We start from the raw sequence: 26,933 nt of genomic DNA on the forward strand, positions 1-26,933 counted from the left end.
CACATGTATACACATGTAACAAACCTGCACGTTGTGCACATGTACCCTAGAACTTAAAGTATAATAATGAAAAAAAAAATCACACACTCTCCCCCCCCAAAAAAAACTAAATAAAATAAATCTCATATTTGTCTTTTCAGTCATTTCCTCTAAGAGAGAATCACAACAAATAATAATGTATACCTAGCTGGATATGAAGAGGGCTGTTTTAGCTCTGATCTTCCATTCTGCTGCTTTATATATTTGAACCTCTTCATTTTTCTTTTTTGAGTTATGTCTGTACTTGACTTCTGAGATTCATTTCAGCCTATGATTCTATACATTATTTTGTGTAAATTAGAACATACTTATCTCATGAATACTGCTTTCATTTAAAGGAAGGATAAATTTAAAAATGTATTAACTCCATACAAATCCTAATAGCTCTTTCATGCTGTCTTAGAGATTTTAGGAAACATTTTAAAAATAAGGGCAATTAAATTTTTGATGAAACTACTTAACCCCATTGATACATATGTGTGTGTATATGTGTATATTATATACATATATAATCTGCTTTTTTGAAAGTTTTTAAATAATTTTATTATAATTTAAAAGTTGTATATGTTTCATTAAATCCTTAGTATGTTTTTCTATAATTTTAATAAGATAGATTTTTTTTTATATTGCAATCAGATTTTATTAAATTTGAAGATATTACCAAATTGTAACTTGGGCTTAAATTCCTTTTATTTTGTATTAAATTTGGCAAGTTTAACATTTACTTTTTATAAGCAAATCTGATAAACACCTATATTTTTGTGTACAGTTATCTATGTTTGGGATTATACACCTAAACATAATATTTAAAAACTCACTTGATTAAAGTCAATGCATCAATATATTATTTTTACTTATTATTCTTGTTAATTACCTTGAAAGGGCATTTACATATCACTTAAAAACAGAATACTTTACTAATAAAATTCAATTTCTGTACATCAAACATGTATTTACAAACTTTATTTGACCCACACAATTTCCTTTTATACTATATTTATTCTTCCCCATGTCCTAACAAATGATATCGCTAAACCAAGCTTGTCCAACCAACGGCCCATAGGCTGCACGCTGCCCAGGATGACTTTAAATATATCCCAACACAAATTCGTAAACTTTCTTAAAACACTATGAGATATTTTTGTGATTCTTTTTTTTTAAGCTTCTCAGCTATCGTTAGCGTTAGTGTATTTTGTGCATGGCCCAAGACAATTCTTCCACTGTGGCCCAGGGAAGCCAAAAGATTGGACACCCCTCCTCTAAACCTGACCTTTCTGCAGAATGCCTTGGGTTAAACCAAACTATAGAGCTAGTTCTTCACGAACAAATTTGTCCAAGCACCAGTGGATTACTTTTTGAATGTTTGTTTTTGAAGTTTGAGCTAGACTTCTTTTTGAATAGAAACAATTTATTTAATTTGTGATTAGAATTCAAAAGTCACAAAGATTAAGAGAAAGAAGATGATTTAATTTAAAGGGAGACTCTATCAAGGTTATAGATGTCATCAAATTCTATCTATGAATTCTGTATTACTTGATAAATAGACTAATGCTAGTCTTGAATACTTCATTTTGGAAGAGATCTTTAAAGAATATTTGGTTGAGCCAAGTACGAATCTGACTGTTATTTACATCTAGCATACTTCTTTGGGTTGGGTTGGGTTTGGTTTTTGTCTTAGAAACTTCATTGTAGACCTCCCTTTCTTGATTAAGCTTGAATTTTTCAGATAGTTCTAAGTGATACATTTTGAGTCAACGATCAGAAAAACATTCTAGCTCCATTTAACTATTATTTTTAAGTTGTAAATTGAGATTTCAGCAAACATCTTCCTATCTCATATTTTATCTCTTCTATCTTCTCACTCTAGCCAGCTCTGTTTAGAAAGAAAGTTAAGGCTAGACGCAGTGGCTCATGCCCATAATCCCAGCATTTTGGTAGACCAAAGCGGGTGGATCACCTGAGATCAGGAGTTCGAGACCAGCCTGGAAAACATGGCAAAACTCCATCTCTACTAATAATACAAAAATTAGCCAAGTGTGGTGGCGTGTGCCTGTAGTCCTAGCTACTAGGGAGGCTGAGGCAGGAGAATCACTTGAACCCAGAAGACGGAGGTTGCAGTGAGCTGTGATCATGCCACTGCTCTTTAGCCTGGGTGACGAGAGAAACTCCATCTCCAAAAAGAAGAAAAGTTAAAAGTGGAGAAATTGTGGAGGAGAATATCAAGCTGTGTGAATAGAAAAATAACTTCAGTGGTCCCTTTTGTGCTGCAGTTTTCCTCTCTTCATAATTCGTGATCTTTGAACATTTATCCAGACAACCTTTGTGTCTGCTAAAATGTGGTTCCCAGAACTGAATGCTGCCCCTGAAAGTAATTCTGATCCACAAAATGTAAAGAGGATCATTGCTCCATTGTTTTTTACCCTGTGACTGTGTCAGTCTTTTGGTACCTGCAAGGCATATTGATATGGTGGACTCAGGAGACACCTCAAGAGAGAACATCTTTGGCTGATTAGACAATGTCTAAAACACTATTGAGCAGTTATATAACTAGCAATCTTAAGTGGAAATTTTGTGGCTAATTCTGCCCAGCAGGATCATCAAGAGGCATCTTGGCCCATATGAAATTCACCAGAGGCCTTGACATATGCCTGCATGAAATTCATAAACCCCATATCTGCAACTTTTACCTGATGTTGTGTCTTCTAATCTTATGAAAAAAGTAAATAAGTTTTTGTTCCCAATAAACTCATGTTGCTTTTAAGAATAGGTTTTTTCTTTGAGGTTCACATGAGACATCCTTTCTATGAGCTACGGCAGACCTTTGATAAACACTATTATTAAACTTACTAGTCTATGGTTTGCAGAGTATATATTCTTCTTAAGTTTGAAAAATCAGAATTGTTTACTTATTTTTTTCATAAATACTCAAGACCATACACTGTAATTCAGAATACTAGTCTATAGGATCCCTCAATACTCAGTACTCAATTATATAACTCTTTTACTACTGAATCCATTTAGCATAGCCAAGTTCTGTCTTGTAATCCTATCACTGATTTAGCTTTGGATTTTCACTACTAATATCTATCCCACCATTTCATAACTTTTTCCTTTGTAATTATTCTGAGTCGAAGCAAAAACAGAATAATTTTGCTTTGCCTCTTTAATTCATTAGTACAATAAACTCAAATAATAATTAAAAAATCAACACATATGTGCATTACACTTTGCAAGTTAAAATGCTTTATTATACTTTTTTTTTTACTTGCCCCAAACATAATGTCATAAAGTCCTTGTTGGTGTTGCAATTCTCATCTCATTATAGGGATTGGAATTCCAGCTAATATTTCTAGATGCATATGAAACTGTTTAAAAATTCATTCTGGCATATATATATAAAATTTTTAATTCTGGAAATCTAAACCTACCAGAGAGCTATCTGTGGACAGAGTACAGCTGGAAGACAAATCTATCTTTTTATTCTTTATTAGAGGCATCTGGAATTATAATCTCAGAATTACTTTGAACATTTACATCTGTTATGATATCATGCTTTTGATTCACTGACTTCTTAGCCAGCTATCCAATTATGCTAAACCAAGCTCTTCCCCATCATAAAGTAAGCCATCCCCAGGCTCTTGAGCTTCCCCTTTTCTGCTATCTAAAGAGCTCATCCTCAATCACACATCTGGGTTCTGTGGAAGCAAATCAGCTATTAATTTTATAGTTTTACCTGTTATATCAACAGAATACATTTCTTTGAACTCTTCTGCCTTTCTTACTTCAGTATTCCAGAAAGATGGATCTGGAAGACAGGAAAATCAAGTAAGAAGCTTTTGGGCTACTCTGGGATGGGGCAATGATAAGAATTTGCCGTGGGAGGCATTAGAAGAGGACATAGTAATCATCTATTGTGGTTAAGCACTTTATTTTATAGTTAAGGAACCAAACAAAGGAAAATATCAGTTTATGTTTTCCTGAAAACTTTGTAGGATAGTGCTTTCTAAGAGAAATTCCAAACATAATCCTAGTGGCTCTATGTTCATTAAGAGATCTTGGGACCTATAGATAATATCATAATAATAAGATATTTAGTACTGTTAGATATTGTACATTTGACAGACTAATAATGTAACTCATTTCTGTGTAATGTATGTTTCTTATAGAAGGGATACACTTTCGTGGCAGAAGCATTTACAGGTGACACGTACGTAGGAGCCTCACGATGGAAACTGCGTCTCATTGGTTCTTCTGCTCCACTGCCATGCCTGTCTCGAGACGCTCCATGCAATACCTTTGCTATAAAGGAAATCCGAGGTTACTACGTACCCAATGATAAGAAAATTTTATTCAGGTACAAGTATATGACAGAAGGGGAAAGGCGTTTTTCAAAAAATATTAATATTTTAGGATAAAAATAAATTCTGCAGTAAAATCTTGAGTCGGTTTTGAACTTCAAATTTTATATTCTTTTTGGAAACAATTAATTGAGTGTAATGTGATTATGTGGGTGTTATGTAAGATTAAGCCTGCATGGCTGCATATAATAGTAGTGAGATTTCCTTAGTCTTCATTCTACTTGACTTTGATTAAAGATTCTTCATGACATGGCTTCCTCTTACTACTTTCTTCCTCTTCTGCTCCATCTCTGGCTAGTATTTTGTGGGGGTTTCTTTATCAACCAACTCAGTCTTCTTTTCATGCTCACCTATGTGCAGTGTTCTCCTTAAATAGCCTAATCATAGATTTCACTGTCTTTCGTTAATCAGTCTTCAATGTCCCTGCACTATGTTCAGCCCTCATTACCTTCGGTTTATAGAATTGTTTTGTTTCTGGAATCCATGACTCTATTTTATTCCCTTTTCTTCATTTAATCAGTTTTTTCTCTCTCTCCATATCCATTCACATACTCATCCTTTACTATCACAGTCATTGCCTTTCAACCACACATATTTAAACATGTGATTTGCCTGCTTTAAAACCTTTGATAACGTTCCATTGGCTACAGATCAACTCCGAAGCACATAGCATGTTATTTAGCATTCTTGAACAGATGTCTAACACAGTGCACTCTCCTGACGGAACTAACGACCACCTCCTGATATATATGCCCAGAAATTTTATTTTGCCCAAGCCTTTCCTCTTGTCTCATGTGTCCTGTCACCACCTCTCCACTTAAAAAAAAATTCATCACCTTTAATGATAATTTTCAGTAGTAAAATTCTTTGTGATTAAACCTTCAAATATAATTAGTTGGCTCTCGTCATGTTCCTATAGTCCTTTGTTCTCTCTGAGACTGTGACATATCAAATTCTATCTAGTTAACTTCACATTGGCCACTATGAGAATCAACATTGATTGAAGGCAAGAATCATTTATTTCCAATATAGGACCTAACACAGTGTCTGATACATAATTGGCCTCCATTAACAACGTGTTGTTATTCAACATGTTGTTGGAATACTTATCTTCTCATTTTAATATACACTTCTCTGCACAGAAAATTTGGAAATTATGTGCATTCTCAAGAAGGAAAGAAACATACCAATAACTAAAAATAGCAATTGTGATAAAATATTTTAACTACTGTGATAGGAAGCCATCATATCACATGGCAGGACCCCTAATAGACTAAAAAGTGACATTTAACCTACTACCTAAATGAGTCCCAGAAGCTGGGTTAAAGTCATCAAGCTGAGTGTTGAGGAAGGTGAACAGGGAGCTGCTTAGGTAGCACAAGTGAAAGTTCATAAATTAAAGGATATACAACCTTTTCTGGAAACTCAAGACATTGTTTTTTGTTTGCGGAGTTGGGTTTCAGCATGCTATAGTAAGAAGTAAGACCAGAATGTTAGCAAAGGCTTTCTGAGAAGAGCCTCACTGGACAAGAAGTATGGATTTTTACATTAGGAACAAGGGGACTCTTTAAAGGATTTTAAGAAAGATTACATTATCAGATTTGTATTAAAAATTATGTCTGCATAGCATGAATTTTAAAAAGTACATTATATATATATATATATCTTTTTTTGAGACAGAATCTCACTCTGTCACCCAGACCATAGTACAGCGGCATGATCTTGGCTCATTGCAACCTCTGCCTCTGGGGTTCAAGTGATTCTCATGCCTCAGCCTCCCAAGTAGCTGGGATTACAGGTGCATTCCACTAAGCCTTGTTAATTTTTGTATTTTTTGTAGAGATTGGGTCTTACCATGTTGTCCAGGCTAGTTTCAAATTCCTGGCCTCAAGTGATCCACCTGCCTTGGCCTCCCAAAGTCCTGAGATTGCAGATGTGAGCAACTTCTCCCAGCCCGTTAATTATATAACAGAAAAGATGTTAGAACTTTATTATTTTTAAATTATATTTAATCATAAAAGACATGGAATATGAAAAAAAGAAACTTCACTCAAGGCAGCAGTGTGTTGAATGAATGAAAGGGGAGCACAACCGGAGGGGGGAAACCAGGTAAAAGCCTTGCAATAACCCAGGAGTGAGATTATGGTAGTCTTGAAGTAGGGCAGCATATTGACCTGCGAGGACTCTGCCGTAACAAAAGTCCACATGCTGGGTGGGTGGCTTCAGCAATAGACATGCATTGTTGCAGAGCTGTGGAAACTATTAACAGAAGTGTGAGATCAAAGAGTCAGCAAGATTGGTTCCAACTGAGGCTGTGGGAGACAACCTGTTTCATGACTTTTGCCTGGCTTCTTGTAGTTTGCTGGTAATCTTTGGTTATCCTTAGCTTTTAGAAGCATCACATCTATCTCTGCCATCATCTTCACGTGATGTTTTCCCCTGTATGCCTCTGTTTCCAAATTTCCCTTTTTTTTTTAGAGACAATCTTGCTTTGTTGCCCAGCTAGAGTTCAGTGGTACAATCATGACTCTTTGAAAACTCTAACTCCTGCCTCAGGCAATCCTCTCACCTCACCATAGCTGGTACTATGGGCATATGCCACCATGCCCAGTTAATTATTTTTTTAATGTTTTTGTAGAGACAGAGTCTTGCTATGTTGACCAGGCTGGTCTCAAACTCTTGGCCTCAAGCAATCCTCCTGCCTTGGTCTCCCAAAAGTGCTGGGTTTACAGGCACGAGCCACAGTGCTCAGTCCTAAATTTCCCCCTTTTTAATGAGGACGCCAATCATACTGGAGTAGAGCCCACTCTAATGACTTAATTTTAACTTGATTCTCTGCAAAAGACCCTATCTCCAACTAGGTGACATTGTGAAGCACTGGGGGTTAGAACTCCAACAGATCTTTGGTGGTAGGAGGGGACACTAATTCAACCCATTAGTGACAGGGAATCTGGAGAGAAGAAAAAGGATTTTCAAATATTGAGGTAAAATTGACAGCCTTGCTGGAGTTCTAGAGTTTGACTTGGGAAATGTTTGGATGATGTCATTTACTTAGAGGGGAGAAGCTCACTTGCAAGGTGGGCCATAGGAAGACAACTGATTCCTTTTCAGTTTTTAAATGTGGTGGTCTAGTGAAATAGCCAAGTGATACTGCATAGGTATTTCCACTGTAGATATTGATTTGGGAGTCATGATTCTGTTACTGTTCCTGAAAGTGCCCAGGAAAGTTTGTAAAATGAGAATCAGACCCAGGACAGAACATGAAGACTCTCTGATGTTTGTGGGAATGTCTGTCAATGGAAGCAAAGCAGCCCCCAAATAGGAGGGAAAGTATAAAAGTTGCTGTACTCGTAGGGGAAGAGTTTTTAAAGGAGGAGGAAATCCGGGTCCAGAGAACACCATCAAGTTCTCCTGAGAGGTAAAAGAAGAAGAGAACCAAAGTTTCTATAGGATGGTGACAAACTCCTTGAAACCTTGGCAAGAGTAGGTTTAGCACCTGGTGTGTTAGTCCATTCTCACACTGCTATAAAGACATACCTGAGACTCGGTAATTTATGGAGAAAAGAGGTTTAATTGATTCACAGTTCTACAGTATGTATAGGAGGCATGGCTGGGGAAGCCTCAGGAATCTTACAATCATGGCAGAAGACGAAAAGGAAGCAGGAACAATCTTCACATGGCAAAGCAGGAGAGAGAGAGAGAGAGAGAAAGAAAGTGCTGTACACTTTCAAACACCCAGATTCATGAGAACTCACTCACTATGATGAGGACAGCAAGGGGGATTTCTGTCCCCATGATCCAATCACCTTCCACCAGGCTGCTCCTCCAACACTGATTATCATAATTCAACATGAGATTTGAGTGGAGACACAGAGCCAAACCATAGCACCAGTATTGGTGATGGAGTAAGCAAGTGGAAGATGGTAAGATGAGAAGAGTGGAGGCAGACAACTCTCTTTAGGTGCTGAGCTGGGAAGTTGGCAATGCAGTAGAGGCTGGACTGCAAGGTGGGCTGAAAGTTGCGTTGGTTTGTGTTTTTGCTTTGTTTTAATCTGTCTTAAAGATAGGAGAGAACTGTACTTATACACAAGCTAATTTCAAGGAGGAATAAAGAGTGGGGTCTTTTTAAGATACAGGAGAGGGGCCAGGCGTAGTGGCTCATGCCCGTAATCCCAGTACTTTACAAGGCTGAGGAAGGAGGATTGCTTGAGCCCAGGAGTTCAAGAACAGCCTGGGTAATATAGTGAGATCCTGTCTCTACAGAAAAGAAAAATTTAGCTGAGCATGGTGGTGCATACCCGTAGTCCCAGCTATATTGGAGTCTGAGGGAGAAATATCATTTAAGCCCAGGAGTTCGAGGTGCAGTGAGCCATGATTGCACCACTGCACTCCAGCCTGTGCAACCTTTTTCATATATATAGAGAGAAAACAGTGTCGTCTTTTAGTATCGTCATATATATGAGAGACATGATACTCAGAAAAGCAAATTTCTAGAGAAATTAAAAGTTGATCGAATCCTGAGCATTTGTGAGGAATCACCTAAAATGAGAACGAAAAGCCAACTCTTTAATTGCATTAAAAGGGGTGTTGGAAAGAATGAATTATACTGCATGTTTCCAGTCTTTTTGCAAGAGGTTTCCAAACTACTGGTGAGGGGTGAAGGTGGAGGTTGTGGCTACTACTTTAATTTCTCTGTATTTTTGTGAATCACAGAAAATGCTATTATTAGTGAAGCTCCAAAGGCTTCTGCCGGGGTGCTTTTTGTGTAATAGAGAGGGTAGACGTGGCAGTAGTTTGCAGATCTATTAAGAGGTTTGGTGGCTTTTAGGGCTATCAAGTTTTGTATTTGCTTATTTATTTTTATTAAGTTCCGGTGTACCTGTGCAAGATGTGCAGGTTTGTTACATAGGTAAACATGTGCCACAGTGGTTTGCTGCACCTGTCAACCCAACACCTAGGTATTAAGCTTAGCATGCATCAGCTCTTTTCCCTGATGCTCTCCCACCCTCAACCTCCCCAAACAGGCCCTAGTAAGTGTTGTTCCTCTCCCTGTGTCCATGTGTTCTCATTGTTCAACTCCCACTTATAAGTGAAAATATGCAGTGTTTGTTTTTCTGTTCCTGCATTAGTTTGCTGAGGATAATGGCTTCCAGCTTCGTCTGTGTCCCTTCAAAGGACATGATCTTGTTCCTTTGTATGGCCGCATAGCATTTCATGGTGCATATGTACCACATTTTTTTATCCAATCTATCATTGATGGCATTTTAGGTTAATTCCATGTCTTTGCTATTGTGAATAGTGCTGCAGTGAACATATGCGTGCATGTATATTTATAATAGAATAACTTTATATTTATCTGGGTATATACCCAGTAATGGGATTGCTGGGTCAAATGGTATTTCTGGTTCTAAATCTTTGAGGAATCACCGCACCATCTTCCGAAGTGATTGAACTAATTTACGTTCTCATCAACAGTGTAAAAGAGTTTCCATTTCTCCACAACCTCACCAGCATCTATCATTTCCTGACTTTAATAATCGTCATTCTGACTGGCATGAGATGGTATCTCATTGTGGTTTTGATTCGCATTTCTCTAATGATCAGTGATGTTGCACTATCTTTTATGTGTTTTTTGGCCACATGTACGTCATTTTTTGAGAAGTGTCTGTTTATATCCTTTGTAGGGCTATCAAGTTTTATAAGTGACTGTTTATTACATCTAAACAAAAAGTTGTATGTTTTAAATCTAGGATTTGATGATCATAGAAGTTCTATTTCCTTTTGTTTTACAGTACTATATTGGGATCTCTTGCCAAAGTCTGTAACTCCAGTATTTTCAGGATGTTAGTGAACTTTACAAAGTAGTTTTACTTTTTAGGTTATCATATCAGAAAATTAGACAGTTTTCCTTACTGTACTGGTCTGTTCTTGTATTGCTATAAAGAAATACCTGAGACTGGGTAATTTCTGAAGAAAAGAGGTTTAATTGGCTCACAGTTCTGCAGGCTGTACAGGAAGCATAAAGCTAGCATCTGCTTAGATTCTAGGGAGGTCTCAGGAAGCTTCCAATCACGGCAGAAGGGGAAGGGGGATCAGGCACATCACATGGCCAGAGCAGGAGTAAGAGAGAGAGAAAGAGGGAGGGGGATACACATGTTTAAACAACCAGATCTCATGACAACTCACTCACTGTCATGTGAACGGCACCAAGTAGATGGTGCTAACTATTCGTGAGAAACGTGTCTGCAAGATCCTGTTACCTCTCACCAGGCCCTGCCTCCAACAGTGAGGGTCACAATTTGACAGGAGATTTGGGCAGGGACATATATCCAAACTATCTCACTTACTGACTTGAGAGAAAGACCAACATACTTGCTTATAATATTAACTCTTTTTTCTTTACAGATATTCAGTTAAAGTTCTAACACCACAACCTGCTACAATACAGGTACGCACATCCAAGCCAGATGCATTCATCAAGCTGCAGGTCCTAGACAATGAAGAAACTATGGTGAGCTCCACTGGAAAAGGCCAAGCTATAATCCCAGCATTTAACTTCTTGAAGAGTGAGAAAGGTTTGAGCTCTCAGTGTAAGTGTGCCTTTATGAGCAAGATAGTTAGATTCATAAATGGATATTTATATTTTCATGACACTTTAAAAATGAAAATAAAGTAGCAAGTAACCACTTAAATTGTGAAATTTGATAGTACAGTAAAATATTACAAGTATAGCATTTGCATGTCAAATTAGGCTCTGAAAATCAATATAGGCTTATTTTAAAGACTTTTCACCTTGGAGAAAATTTACTTTCCTATTACATGAGCCTTCTTATTAAGAAGTCAAATTTTTATTATTTTGAAAGAATATTTTTACTTTTTAAAATTCCTCATTATTTTCAGAAAATATTCTATGTACTAAAATTAACAAAAACTAAAGTTATTACTTTCAATATACTATTCTCAATGAGTTATTAAATAAATAAAATAAATTTGAAAATAATGGTTAGCAATGCTACTCTGAGGTGTATTACTTAGTTATGTTAGTAACTTGATTCTGTAAAAGTCACACATTACCAATGTAGAATATTTGGAAAAATAGAAAATTACAAACAAGGGAACAAGAAATGCCTTATAATCATGCTACCCAGGAAAAAAAAAAGTTAATATTTTAGCTTTTTTGCCAAAACACAGTGTAAATATTTTGACTTTTATGCCTTTATTCTCCATTTTTGTATTTCGATTTTAAGCAAAACTGGGTTCTTATCTATTTTGCTCATTGATATTTCTTCTTTCTTAAATCGTAACTTTTTTTTCCTTTTTGTGGCCTTGGCTGTGACCTTCAAACCAAGGTTAAATAAGTGATGATGATGTATTTCCTTTTCTTAAGTAGGAACACTTGTGACATTTATCATTTATTATCTTTCTTGGTGGCTTCTAATAATTAGACCTTATGAAACTTGAGAAATTTTAATATTGAATGAGTTTGGAACATTATTAGTTATTTTTTGTTGTTGTTTATAGAAATCATCAAATTTTACTCCTTTGAGTTTAATAAGTTGAGTTTTAATTTTGAATCACTCTTGCATTCTTAGAATAAAACCTATTTGGCCATGATGATTTAATATACTCCTATGTTAGAATATATAATTTTACTCAGTTTGCTGCATCATAATCATCACTTTGTATCTCTATGAGAGTTTTTTTTCCTCTCTGTGTGTGCACCCGTACATTATTCTTTTCCAGTTCTCAAGCTGAAATTATAATGAAGTCTTGAAATTAATTTGAGAACTTTTTAGTTTTTCTATTTTGGAGTCTTTTAAATTGTCCGGGATTCATTTCTTTTTTAAAAAAAGTTATTAGCTTTGTCCCTAAAACTTTCTAAATCTGATGTTTCTGGGGGAGAGACTTGTTTTTTCTTTTTACTATTTAAGAAAATAATTTCCAAGGTTATTTTTTAACTGCCTTTCATTTTTATAGACTATATTTTTAGTGAAAGTAGAGATTCATTTAGTATTTCCAATTTATCTGCATAAATTTGCATACAAGATTTCTTTAAACATTTTTAAATATCTTCTCAAAAGGTTTGTATAAATATATTCTTTTTTATTTATTTGTAAGTTATTCTTAATCAGACTTTTTTGAATTTGCTCTGTACGATTGGTCTTTTCTTGGAAATAATTGAATTTATTATTATTCAAGCCTCAATGGCTCTTTTAGATTTGTAATCTACTTCATTAATATTTATATTAATCTTTTAAAACCCTTTCTCTACTTTAAAATTTAGTCAAATATCTTTTCCTCTAGCTTTGCTAGTTTCAATTTAGTTCATACTTTAAATCTTGTTTTTAAATAAATATACTTAATGCTATACATTTTTCTAACTCTGGCTACATATATTTTATTAAATTTTATGACTTAGAATGCTATAAAGTTTTATATGTAGAGTGTTATGTTAGCCATGAGCTATGATTTATTTTTGACCTTTTCTTTAACCTTAGTGTTTATAATATTTTTAGAATTCCTAAGTAATAGAATTGTTTTATTTAGCCTATTTCTGTTAATTTCAAATTGAATTCTGTGGAGTTAGAAAGCGTAGATATATTTTCTACTTTGAGGATTTGATTGGTGTTTTTCCTGTTTCCTGATTCAAATCAAGTTTGATTACTGTCCCACTGAGGTTTACAAAGAACTCTATTTTGGAGGTCGTTTGATGTCTAAATGTCACATACACTTTCATAAAAGTCAAACTTGCTAATTACGATATTTAAAATGCCAAGATTATCATTTATATTTTACCTAATTGGTGTGTAAATTTGTTAGTGATGTGTATTAAGATCTTCTATTTTTATTTTTAAAAGTGTAATAACATCTCTAACTCTAATATGTTTAGTTTTATATATTTATATGCCATGTTGCTAGTTGTATAAGTTTCATATTTGCTTTATATTTTTTATGTATTGTATTTTTAAAATAAACATAAAGCAACCTTCTCTTAACTTTAACAAGATTTCTTATCACTGATTCTTCCTTTTGTTATTCTTCCTTTTGTTATTATTTGCCTGTTGATGCTGTTCATTTGTTTAGTTTTCTATCCTCTACATGTTTTTGCTGTCAGTCTTTCTCCTGTAAATGGATATTTTTTCTACACAATGGTATATGGACTGGCTTTGTGCCCCGCCCAAATCTCGTCTTGATTTATAATCCAAATTGTAATCTCCGCATGTTGGGAGAGGGACCTCATGGGAGGTGATTAGACCATGGTATTTTCATGATAGTAAGTGAGTTCTCACAAAATCTGATGGTTTTATGAGGGATTTTTTTCCCCCTTCGCTCTGCACTTCTCTCTCCTGTCACCGTATAAAAAAGGATGTGTTTGCTTCCCCTTCCCCTTCTGCCATGATTGTGAGTTCTCTGAGGTCTCTTCAGGAATGCGGAACTGTGTGTCAATTAAACCTCTTTCCTTTATAAATTACCTAGTTGGGCAGTTATTTTTAGCACTGTGAGGACAGATTAATATAAAATGCAAGATTCTAATCTCTAAAATGGGGGAATGCAGTCCATTTACATTTATTTTGATGCATATGCTTTTTTTGAATTCTTCCATCACATTGTATTTTTTAATTGATTGCATCTTCTATTTGAACTTTTCCTAAGCTATTTCATAATCAGCACCCTTCCTGAACTCCTTTTCCCAATAGTGTTTATTTTAATTAAACGTACAAGCAAATTACTAGAAATAACTGTCATTTTTCTATATGTAAAAATCTTTATATCCCTTTTCTACCTAATATCTGTATTTTTGTTGTTGTTGTTGTTGTTATGTAAGTGGGCATTCCAGAGAAATACAGATTTTAGTGGTAACACTAACTCTTGACTCCCTGTCCCTCTCTCCTTAACAACTACTGGCAAGTTAGGGAGTATGAGCTGAGCAACAGGTCACTGCAAATGCTTTGATATGCCATCATCTTACACAGGCTTCAATAGTGTGAGTCTCTGTCTTTTCTCAGTCCAGCGTTTTATCCAGGAACTGCTCCTAGCTAGTGGGAAAAAGGGTACCACTGAAGGTTTTATTATTTACACTAACTTGACTGGAGGCACTCAGTCTATAAAACAAATCCTTCCTATCATTCTCCCCAGAGCTTTCTGCAAGATAGACCTTGCTACATGTCGCTCTACTTCTGAGTATTGTTTCCTAAATCAGTTTTTGGTTTTGATCACTAACATCGGGTAAGAATCCCATCTCCAAGGAGACAAGGAGTACAGTTCGGGCTGTGACTTTAATCGAGATTTTAACACTGCTTTGAAATCTCTGTGTGTTTTTTAATTATCTCATTATTATGATTTATAGAATGTAAAATATTATATATACATACCTCTGATTATTTTCTCCCTATTTCATTCTTTCCATATTTCTAGTCTGACTTTCAAGTTTCTTCTGATTTTATTGCATAACTCAATGTAATTGTGTGTACCAATATATTTCCCTTCTAAATGCCCCCAATAAATAGTCCTGCCCTCTCGACATCAACATGTTCATCATTATTTTGTTCCTAGATTTTTAATTTTTTTTTTTGAGATGGAATCTCACTCTCTCACCCAGGCTATAGTGATTTCAGATCACTGCAACCTCCACCTCCTGGATTCAAGTGATTCTCATGGCTTAGCCTCCCAAGTAGCTGGGATTACAGGTGCGTGACACCACACCCAGCTAATTTTTGTATTTTGGTAGAGACAGGATTTCATTATGTTGGCCATGCTGGTCTCAAACTCCTGACCTCAACTGATCCACCTGCATCAGCTTCTCCAAGTGCTGGGATTACAGGTGTGAGCCACTGTTCCTAGATTTGTTTTGAATGCCTGTAATGATTTACCCATAATTCATCAACAAATATGATTAAGGGAATTTGTTAAATAAAATTCTTTGTATTATATGTTGTATCATTTACAAAATTTAACTTGTAAAACATACTTATTTTTATCAAGTGTTTTTTACAATTTGGATTTCCCAATTTGATTTATAGTTTAATAAATTATATAAATATTTTCAATATTCAATAATATTTGCTATTTTAGAATAAGCCCTAGTTGATTGTGGTGTGTTATTCTTTTTTTTTTTTAAGTAGATTCTGTTTGCAATTATTGTACTGGAAATTTTTTATACATATTCTAATTAATACGTATAGTGAACAAATATGTTAACAATATATTTATTAAATGCTTATATAGATTGAATTTATCTCTGTTCCTTAACTGTTTAATTCTGCATGGATCTTTGAACATACTCTATCTCTCTTTTAAAAATCATATATTATATGATATCCATTTGTAGAAAAGTCTTTTGTTCCTGTTCTTTTAATTACTAGTTACTGTACAATACCCCAAATGGTCTTAGCAGGGAGTTTAACTCCAGCCTTCCATGAATAGTAAATCGAAGCTTACTTGGACAGCAAGATGCACAAAGAAGTAAGGATCCTTCTTTCCGATCCTTAGAATAATTTTAAATTATTTAAATTTAAAACTTTTAAAATTTATTTTTACTTTAAATTTAAATGTTAATGTTTTAAATACTTTTAAATGAATAAGAATCCTTAGAATGCTTTTTATTTGGAAAGAAAAATAGAAGCCCTTAAAGGAGGGCTGTCTTCATCCTGTCCTATTAACCTTGGAAACAACGTGTGACTTGTAGTCATAACCGAGGGATATGCCTTTCCAGTGAGACTTGGAGGAGAATTAAAGAAATATCACACTGGGATGATATAATTAGGGCACAAGTGCAGTGTTTAAGTTACAGTGAAGTGGGAAATGCATGTACTATATTAGTAGGGTTGAGCTTGGGCAAAGCTGTAGTACTCTTTCAGTTCTTTGGAGCATGTCATCTTTTCTGCCATCACTTGTCCTTCACCCCTGAATATCTCCTGGGTTGTTTTCAGCACTTATGTTCAGCACTCCTTTGTGGTTTCTCATTCAAACTTGCCCGCACTCCATTTCTAGTTTTTTCTTTAGATATGTTAAGACCATTAATCAGATAATGTTTTGTCAGTCGGAATGCTGTTTATAACTCTTTAAAATGGCTATTTTCTTTACTCAGGTACTTTTTATACTGGTATTTTAGTTTAGTTTATAGAGGGAACTCAATTCCAAAACCTTAGTGGGCACATATGTGCAGCTCTCCTATGCTATTTGTGACCTCATGCTTTTTCTTTAATTAGCTAATTACCACCACCAATTTTCTCTGAAATGTTTAGATTCAAATTCTTGCAGGTAACACTGTCTATAGTTCGTCATCTAGTTTAATCATTGTTTCATTCAAAATTTACCATTTATAAGAGAAGCATACATAAGTGTTTAAAACCAATTTTTATAGGTTTACCTCTGGCCAAGAAAGATACAGAAAAATTGAGCGGAAGGGTAATTGGTTCAGAGATCAGAAATTGATCCAAAAGTAGAGCCAACATCTATAATGGCTCTTATTTTACACATATTCCTATTTTACCATTAGTATTTCCAGATGAACTTTAATACAGTTTTTCAAGTTTTCTCAAAACACACAGAAATCATTGTTTTTCTTCTGACTGCTTCGAATATATAGATACCTTAATTTAAGGAAAACTGACATTGTTACAATAATGAATTTGCATGCAAGGAAAGGCTATTTGCATTTCTTCATGACCTCTTCTATGTTTCACAGAAAAGATTGAAAGGTTTCTCCATACAGATTGATAGAACTATTATTGTGCATTAGATAATTTCTTCATTTAGACTTCAAACAGGGTGTTGTTTTAAAATTGATGCTATTAATTTGTGTTTATGAGTGATATAAGCAGACACTGAATTTAAAAATAAACATTTTTCATGGCTTCTCTTGGAAACAAATCCATTTACGTATCCTTTACTGTATATATTTCTGGAGTACACCCACCAAAAATAATAATACATGCAAAAACTGTGTGTGTGTGTGTTTTTGCAGGATATGACGCACTACCTTGATAAGTATTCTGTACACAAATACTCTTACCATGTGCTAAAGGAGAGGTAAACTTCATTGCAAGGATGCAGAAGTTCAAAGTGAGCCAGTCACAAAACTTAATACAGACTTCTTTAGGTTTTGTATCATATCATAGGAATTTACACAATATCTGTATATCTTATAATTCTTCAAGACGAAAATCTTTTTTTTTTTTTTTTTTTTTTTTTTTTTTTTTTTTGAGATGGAGTCTCCCTCCGCCACCCAAGCTGGAGTGCAGTGGCCGGATCTCAGCTCACTGCAAGCTCCGCCTCCCAGGTTTACGCCCTTCTCCTGCCTCAGCCTCCCGAGTAGCTGGGGCTACAGGCGCCAGCCACGTCGCCCCTCTAGTTTTTTGAATTTTTTAGTAGAGATGAGGTTTCACCGTGTTAGCCAGGAAGGTCTCGATCTCCTGACCTCCTGATCCGCCCGTCTCAGCCTCCCAAAGTGCTGAGATTACAGGCTTGAGCCACCGTGCCCAGCCAGAAAATCTTATATTAACACGCTATAAAGTTAATACAAAATTTGTAATTTTTAATGTTTTGTAAAGTTTGTAATTTTAAAATTTGTAATTTGGGAAATTTATAATTTTTCATAAAATTTACATTCTAGATAATTGAGTATTTGGGGAAGCCCTATAGACTAGAAATAATACTGTATTTTATTTCATATGGTTATATAAGGCTCCTACAGAGAAGGATCTGTGATATACCCAATCTTTAAAATTCAAGGATGACTTTTAACAAATAACCTGTGTATCTAATTTTCTGAATGTGTACATGCATATCTATTAAACAAATGTTTAGAAGTAGAACTACTAGGTCAATGAATGGGTACATGCATTGTTGTTTTCTCATACATTGTCTAGTTGCCCTCTACTGAGTTTGTGTAAATTTATCCTCCTTTATCCATACTCCTCTGATTGATAGAGTTATATTTCTTGACTTTTGTCATCTGAATGCTAAAAGTATTAATTTATGTTTCATTTCTCTTTAGTGAGGTTTGAACATGTTTTTATGTGTTATATTTCCTCTCTTTGTATTACCTTCTTTGCAAATTTTTAAGTGCTTTCCCATTTTTTTATTGAAGTTAGCTCTTTTTTTCTAGTTGATTTGTAGAGTCTCATACATTAGGGAAATGTGCCCTTTTTCCTATGTGTTTCTAATTTTTTTGTAAAAAATGAGTTATGAATTAATGACTAACAGATCGATGGAAGGAAGTAAAGGACAGGACCTTTGTGTCATATATTTTTAATTTTTTATTAAAGTATAATTTATATACAGCAAAAAGTATAAATCAATGTTTGGTAAGTACATACTTTAGTGTGACCCACACCCCTAACAAGATATAAAATATTTCTGTTACCCAGAAGATACTTCAGGCCATTTTCATTCAATTTCCTCACCCTCAAAGAGGCAATCACTGTTCACATTTCCATCACAAAAGACTAGCTTTGCTTGTTTTAAAACTTCATAAAATTTGAACCATATAGTATTTATCTTTTGACACTGGCTTCTTTTGCTCAGCATAATTTTTTTAAGTTATATCCATGTTATTGCATGTAACACTGTTCTATTTCTATCTATGTTTCTGGGTACTAATTCCATTGTATGAAGATACCACACTTTGTCTACCCATTCTCCTTTTGGGCATACGGGTTTATTAGAGTTTTTTGATATGGTGATATGGTCCTTACCTCAAGCTGGTAAGGACATGCTTGTACAAATCCTTTTTTGGACTCATGTTTTCATTTTGCTTGGATCAATATTCAGGAGTTGAATTCATATGTCAGAGTTTGACATATGTATACATTTATTTTAAAATGGTAAACAGTTTATCAAATGAATTGTATCATGTTACATTCCCAACAAGGTATAGAAGTTCTGGTTTCTCACATTTTTTCTCACATTTATTGTTGTCAATGTTTTTAATCCATCATTCTAGTGTATATATTGTACTATTTCTTTGTAGTTTAATTTGCATTTCCCTTCTGACTAATGACGTTGAGCATCTTATGTGTGCTTACTGAACATGTGTATAACTTATTGATTGCAGGATTTATTCACACATTACACACCCACATTTTTAATGAGGTATCTTTATTATTATTAACCTGTTCATATATTCTGTATCTTCTGTATACAAGTTCTTCATCAAATGTATGCTTTGCCAATATGATCTTTTAGTCTAAGCTTTGTCTTTTCACTTCCTTAACAGCAACTTTAGAAGAGCAAAAGCTTTTAATTTTTATAAAATTGGAGTTGTTAAAAAAATCAGTGCTATTTGTATTTTATCTAAGAAATCTTTACCTAATCTAGGATCATGAATATTTTCTTTCATGTTTTATTCTAAAAGTTTTATAATCTTAGCATGCATGTTTACTTTAATGATGCATCTTGAAATAATATTTATGTATGTTTTAAGTTAGGCAGTCAAAATTATTTTTATTCCCCCCATGTAGATATCCAGTTTTTCTGGCACTGTGTAATGGAAAGATGATATTTTCTCCATTGAATTATCTTGACATTTTAGTCAAAAGTCACTTAATCATGTGTATGGGTCTACTTTTGAACTCAGGATCAACTGATCTAAATGACTACTCTTCTTCCAACACTGCATTTTCTTCAAAATTGTATCTTTTAATTGGAATTGGATTGCATTGAACTTGGGAAGCACTAACTTCTTAACAAAACTGAGCTTTCTGGTCCGTGAACACAGTACATCCCTCAATTTTAGTCTTCAATTTCTGTCAGCAACTTTTATATTGTGAGTCAGCAGACTGTGCATATACTTTACTATTTTCCCATTTAAATGTTTTATTTTTAGTGGTGCTTTACCTAGGACTAAAAATACATACTTTATGCAATTTGATATCTGTATTCATTCTCCAGGACTGCTACGGCAAATTACATAAAGCGGATGGCTTAATACAATGAACATTCATTCTCTTACAGTTCTGGAAGGCAGAAGTCTGAAATCAACATGTTATCTAGGTCATACTGCCGTTGAAAGCTCTAGGAGAGAATCCTTCCTCCTTTCTTCTAGCTTTTGGTGGATCCTGGTTTTCTTTGTCTTGAGACAAATTAACTCTGCCTATCTCTGCCAACATCTTCACATGACCCTCTTATTTGTATGTCTCTGTGTTTTACCATTTTTCTGTGTCCTTTAAGGATACCCATCATTGGATTTAGGGTTTATCCTAATCCAGGTTGATGTCTTCTTAGGATCTTTTTCTTAATTAGAACTGCAAACACCCTTATGTCAAATAAGGTCACATTCTAAGTTATTGGGTGGACACACCTTTTTTGGGGCGTCACTATTTCACCTCCCACAATATCATACCATGAATCACTTATCCTCTTTTCATGTTTTTTTCACTCTGTGGTTCTATTTCAATCATTTCTATTGCTTGTATTCAAGTTTACTAATCTTTTCTTCTGAATTTGACAATATGTTGTTTAAGTCTATCCAGATATTTTTTATTTAAGATATAGTCAGATCTGGAATTTCATCTTGATTCTTCATATATTTCATTTTTCTGTGATACTCGCCATTTGTTCACTCAGTATGTTCATCTTTTTCCACAAATCCTTAAGCACATTTTAAATAGCTTTTTTAAAGTCCTTGTTTGATGAGTCCAACATTTTTATCAGCTTTGTGTCTATTTCTATTGACTATTTTCTCAAGTTATGGTCACATTTTCTGCTTCTTCATATATCATATTGACTGTGTGCTGTATATTGTTCGTGCTACACTGCTAAGAGTCTAGATTATGGTCTTTTAATTGAAAGAGTGTTGAATCTTGTTCTCGTGGGCAGTTAATGTATTGGCAGCTTGATCCTGGTCCTGAGTTTATTAAGTCAGTACTAGAGTTGCCATGACTCTAGTGTTAGGGTAGCTCTACTCTTAAAAAGCTTAGCCTTTCTTGGGTCTCCAGTGAATGCTCTGCATATTCATTGAATTCCCTTCATTTTGACAAATCAGAATTTCAATGTCTCTCAACACTGTGCAACTAACAGAATCTTCATTAAGCTCACAACCCCCCAGTAGTTATTGTCTGCCCGGTATTGTTCAGTGTTTGTACAAATGAAGTTAGTTTAGAATTCAGCTAAAGACTCAAGTGGACCCCATGTCTATTTCTGAGCTCCTTTACTGCTCATATACTCCCTTCTGGTATCCTACCTCAAATTTTAGTTGTCACAGGAGCCCCGCTCATCCATCTTTGTTTCCTAAACCTAGCAACACTGTTGTTCACTACTTTGGGCTGTACCTCCCTGTATACAGTTGGGAAGCTGCTTGCAGGCAGAAATCTTTGGAAATCAAGAGGTCACTTTGTATGTTTCCCTTGTCTCAAGGATCACAGTCCTGGGCTGTATATTTTCCAGTGGCTAAAAACAGTTGCTTTATACATTTTGTCCATTTTTATCATTTTTCGAGAATAATCCCAATGTCATGGCTGGAATTAGAATATCCCTGGGTCAGTCATTTATGCTTTTTAACTACATGTTTGATGAATTAATTAATAATGTTCAACACATTTCCATTTTTAAACCTATCAGCAGTACTTATATTATCTGTTAATTAGAAAATAACTGAAAATTGAAAATTAAAGAGAAAATCTTTTATAAGTGTGATAATACATATATGTGGCATTAAACACAGAGAAAATCAGAGTGTGTGGTGTTAGCTTAGGGTCATTCAGGAGGTACAAAATAAATGAGAAATTGTTGAACTGCTATATATACTTTTAGAAATAAGTGGTTACTCAGAATATACATTGTTCTGTGCATGTCACATACTATTATAGTAGATTTCTTTAAGATCAATAAACCAGTCATACTGTTTTTTATCTCATTAAAACAAAAATAATTGGCCTATTCCTTTGAGTGTTTTATAAAGGAATCTACTAATGTAGTCAGTAATAACTATATATATCACATATTTTAACTTTAACTTTGTATTTCTCCTATTCAGCTAGCAAGCACATTCTTTCATTTCATTCTGCATCCAAGAAAGACCAAGAAGTGTATGTTAAGAAGAAAACTGCTCAGGGAATTCAGAAATCCCCCAAGGGTAGAGCTGTAAGTGTAACACAAGACACTGGTCTACCTCTTTTGGAGGAGGAAACTACCAGTACACCCACAACAGAAGACAGTTCCAGCACACTACCGCAGGTATATTAAAAACAATTGTTCGGTTGGACTGTTCCTAAAATCCTAACATAAAACAAAACAATATTATCCCTAAAAACAGTCAGTATATAATGTGTGGTGCTCCCAATGTATAGCCAGAATTGGAGAATAAGAGAGACTTGAACAGTTTCTCTGTGCCAAGATCTTTAAATACATGGCAAATGTAATCTGTACATGAACTCTATAATGTACCTGTAATTATCTAATATTATAGTTGGGCTGTAAGAGGCTATATAGCTTTGAGGGTCACATATTAATAAATGTCACATATTAAAGGTCATATATTAATAAAACTTAATTTGTGTGTGCTTACAATTAAAGGGATAAAGGACTATGCATGTATTTATAAAACAGCAGATAAAGTCATGACCTAGCCATTGGAAACCAAAAAGCAAAATAAATTTAAATTAAATTAAAGGAATAGAAAAGAAAATAAAATGCCAGAAATAAATGATAATATCACAGAAATTACAATAAATCCAAATAGATCAAATTAATCAACTAAAATGCTAAAATTTTAAAGTTATATAAAAATAAGATCTAACTATAAGTAGTTCAAAAGTGACAATTTTAAACAAAATACTGCAGAAAGTTTCATAATAGAATGATAGAAAAACATACAAATATGAACCAAGAGAGAGCTGTGATTATAGTTGTTTTTTTGTTTGTTTGTTTGTTGAGATGAAGTCTCGCACTATTGCCCAGGTTGGAGTGCAATGGCATGATCTCGGCTCACTGCAACCTCTGCCTCCTGGGTTCAAGCTATTCTCCTGCCTCAGCTCCCTAAGTAACTGAGATTACAGGTACCCGCCACCACATCTGACTAATTTTTTGTTTTTTTGGTAGAGACAGGGTTTACCATGTTGGCCAGGCTGGTCTTGAACGCCTGACCTCATGATGCACCTGTCGTGGCCTCCCAAAGAGCTGGGATTACAGGCGTGAGCCACCATGCCTGGCCTGATGATAGTTTTAATATCTCGATACATATAGAAACATTATTTTAAAAAAGGTAGAATAAATGAAGTAGATGTGGCCATAACTAATATATAGGCATGTAATTATCTAGACACAATAAATAAAAAGCAATAACTACTAGAACTACAGAGATAAAAAGATAAGTAAATTTTGAATAATTGAAGATTTTAACCCATGCCTCATGGAAACTGACAGTTCAAGCTGAAAAACAAAATAAGTAAATGTAGTTGTGAGAATTTGAAAAAGAATCTAAATATGAGCTTAATCATTTAGATATCTATATGGAACACTTTACCCAATAAGCAGATAATATACTTTTTTAGCGCACATGAGATTTTTTTTAAATATCCTGTGATAGACAATAAATGGAAGCCTCAATAAAATCCAAACTATCCCTATCATATAGTATGTTATCTGAACATAACGCAATAAAATAGAAACCAATAATTAACAAGGAGTTTTAAATCTTACAAATGATAAAACTAAATAAAATATACTAAATATACTAAATAATTATTTCATTTAAAAGAATATTAGAAAATAAATTATGAAATACACAAGATTCAATAACAATTAAAATTTGTAAACAACATCTAAAATAGTATTTGTTTACTACCACTATTTTTAGTAATAAAAATACAATGTAGCTTTTAGATTAATTAATTAGGAAGCAGGGATGATTAAAAACAAATGAGCTGAGCTATTGAAATCAAAATTCAAAAAAAGAACAAAAAAGTAACTCAAAAATAAAAGAAGAAAGGATTTTAATAATGATGAGAGCAGAAATCAATGAAATGTGGAATAAAAAACAAAAATTAATAAAACCCAAGCTACTTTTAAAGATTAATAAAATATACATACTTCTAGTAAAACCAAATAAGAAAAAGAGAAAAAGAGAGAGAAGATCTAAATTAATTAAAAACAGAACAAAAAATAGGGTGGAAGTGTAACGACAGACAATGGGTTAAAAAAATTAAGAGTATTAGAAACAGCTCTGTGCTAGCAAATTAAAAACCTACAGGGTGGTAAGGGTGAGGGGGGTGGCAGGTGCATTGGCTCACACCTATAATTCCAGCACTTTAGGAGGCTGAGGCTGGTAGAACACTTGAAACTAGGAGTTTGAGACCAACCTGTTCAACATGATAGAGAAACCCTTTCTTTATTAAAAATACAAAAAATTAGCCAGGCATGGTGGCAGGTGCCTGTAGTCCCAGCTACTCCTGAGACTGAGGCATGAGAACAGCTTGAACCTGGGAGGCAGAGGTTGCAGTGAGCCGAGATTGCACCACTGCACTCCAGTCTGGGCAACAGAGCAAGACTCTGTCTAAAATTAAATTAAATTAAATTAAATTAAATTAAATTAAATTAAACCTGGGGGTGAGGGGAAACACATAACTTCCTGAGGGTGGGGGAGAGGAGAAATTGCAGAGTTGATTCACAAGAAAACAGAAAATCTGAATAAAACAGTAAAGAATAATAAAATTGAAATGGTAATTCAAAGTCCTCTAAGTCTTCCCTTTCCAAAACACCATGGGCCCTTTTGGCTTTACAGGATAGGTCCAACAGACTTTTAAAAAGTAATTTGTTACAGAAAACAAAAAATATAACTTTCTAATCCTTTTTAAGAAATTAATGTAAAATTTATTTATACACATAGGTGATAAATTACAAATAACATAATAGATATCCAATTATAGCAGTGTATTAAGCAATCAAACAGAATTCTCAGAAATTCAGAAATCTTTTACCATTAGAAAATCTATCAGTATTAGTCACTACGGTAATAGACTAGATGAGAATGATTGTATAATCCTGAAACATCTGCTAAAGTTTAACACCTATTTATGGATTTCTAAAATGTGCTCTTAGCAAACTAGGCATAGTAGAGAACTTCTTCATCATAAATGTTACATGCCAAAACTTTACACTTAATGGCCAAATCTCATATACAAAACCATTGTACTAATGTGGGAAGTGTAAGTGTGTTCCGATTAAAACTGGAGTCAGAAAAGAATGCTTGCTATCATTGTTAGTATTTAATACTGAAATATTTTGATAATGGAAAGCCAGACCAATGATACAAAGAACAAAATAATTAAAAGATTATTCTAAATAATCATTGAATTATTCGCAGATAATATAATCACATGCCCAAGAAAAAACAACAGAATAAACTTTAGAACTAAGAGATTTTAGCAAAATTGCCAAAGATATTAATAGTAATAACTAATAATGTATTGACTTACTTATTACTTACTATGCACTTGATACTATGTGCTTCACACATAGATCTTTAAATCTCCTTATCAACTCTTTTCTTTTCTTCCTTTTTTTTTTTTCTTTTTGAGATGGAGTCTCACTCTATAGTCCAGGCTGGAGTGCAGTGGTGCAGTCTCAGCTCACTGCAACCTCCACCTCCTGCATTCAAGCGATTCTCCTGTCTCAGCCTCCAGAGTAGCTAGAATTACAGGGATGTGCCCCCATGCCTGGCTAATCTTTTTTTGTTTTGTTTTGTTTTAGACGAACGGTTTCTCTACCATGTTGGCCAGGCTGATCTTGAACTCCTGACCTCAGGTGACCCGCCCACCTCAGTCTCTTGAAGTAAATATTCTTATTATCTGCATTTCACAGTCAAGGAACCTGGAGGACAGGAAGCTTAAGTGACTTGCTCAAGGCCAAACAGCTGGTTTGTGCTACAGCAGGTCTTCAGCCTAGACAGCTCTAGCTCATGAGGTCATGCCCTTAATCATGATACTGTGCTGCTACTACAACTTACAAAAATCAGTAGCTTCCCTCTACACTGGCACTATGCATTAGACATCAGAATATGATGCCATTAATAATAGCAACAAAATCACAGAATACCCAGAAATTAACCAAAATTATGTCAGTTTTCCACATAGAAAAGCTTAACACTTGAATAAAGGATACTGAAAGTAGTCCAACCAACTGAAGGACAGAGATGGCTTGAATAAGTAGAGAAGCATTTCATGCTTTTCAGTGAGATGGCATATCAGTATAAAGAGATGTTATCCTCAATCTGTCTTTAAATTCAATGCAATCCTAATCAAAATTCCCACTGTATTTTTCCAAAATTTTCTAAAGATACTTACAATTCATAGGAATGAATAACAATTCACAAATAGCTAAGGAAACTTGGGAATAAAAGAGCAAAGTGTGTCTTAGTGTTTCCAAAGAGAAAAAGATATAGCAGTAAAAATAGTATTAATTAATGCATACATAGGTAAATGGAGCAATAAGAGAAAGTAAGATAGAAACAGATCCATATTTTTATGAAAATTTCATATAGAATAGAGGCAACACCATAAACCAATGAAGAAAAGATGGACTATTGAGAAGGTTGTG

General features: G+C 34.4%; 1 protein-coding gene across 1 annotated transcript in view; it reads left to right on the top strand.

Annotated features, from left to right (window-relative positions):
• ADGB (androglobin) overlaps positions 1 to 26,933 on the top strand; it is a 243,507-nt gene that overhangs the window by 160,414 nt on the left and 56,160 nt on the right. Inside the window, exons 26-28 of the mRNA XM_026447399.1 lie at positions 4,206 to 4,393; positions 10,803 to 10,987; positions 22,375 to 22,574. Coding sequence (XP_026303184.1) covers positions 4,206 to 4,393; positions 10,803 to 10,987; positions 22,375 to 22,574 — 573 coding nt within the window. The remainder of the gene's footprint in view (positions 1 to 4,205; positions 4,394 to 10,802; positions 10,988 to 22,374; positions 22,575 to 26,933) is intronic.

This window comes from Piliocolobus tephrosceles, chromosome 5, assembly GCF_002776525.5.
Source record: "Piliocolobus tephrosceles isolate RC106 chromosome 5, ASM277652v3, whole genome shotgun sequence".
Lineage (NCBI taxonomy): Eukaryota > Metazoa > Chordata > Mammalia > Primates > Cercopithecidae > Piliocolobus > Piliocolobus tephrosceles.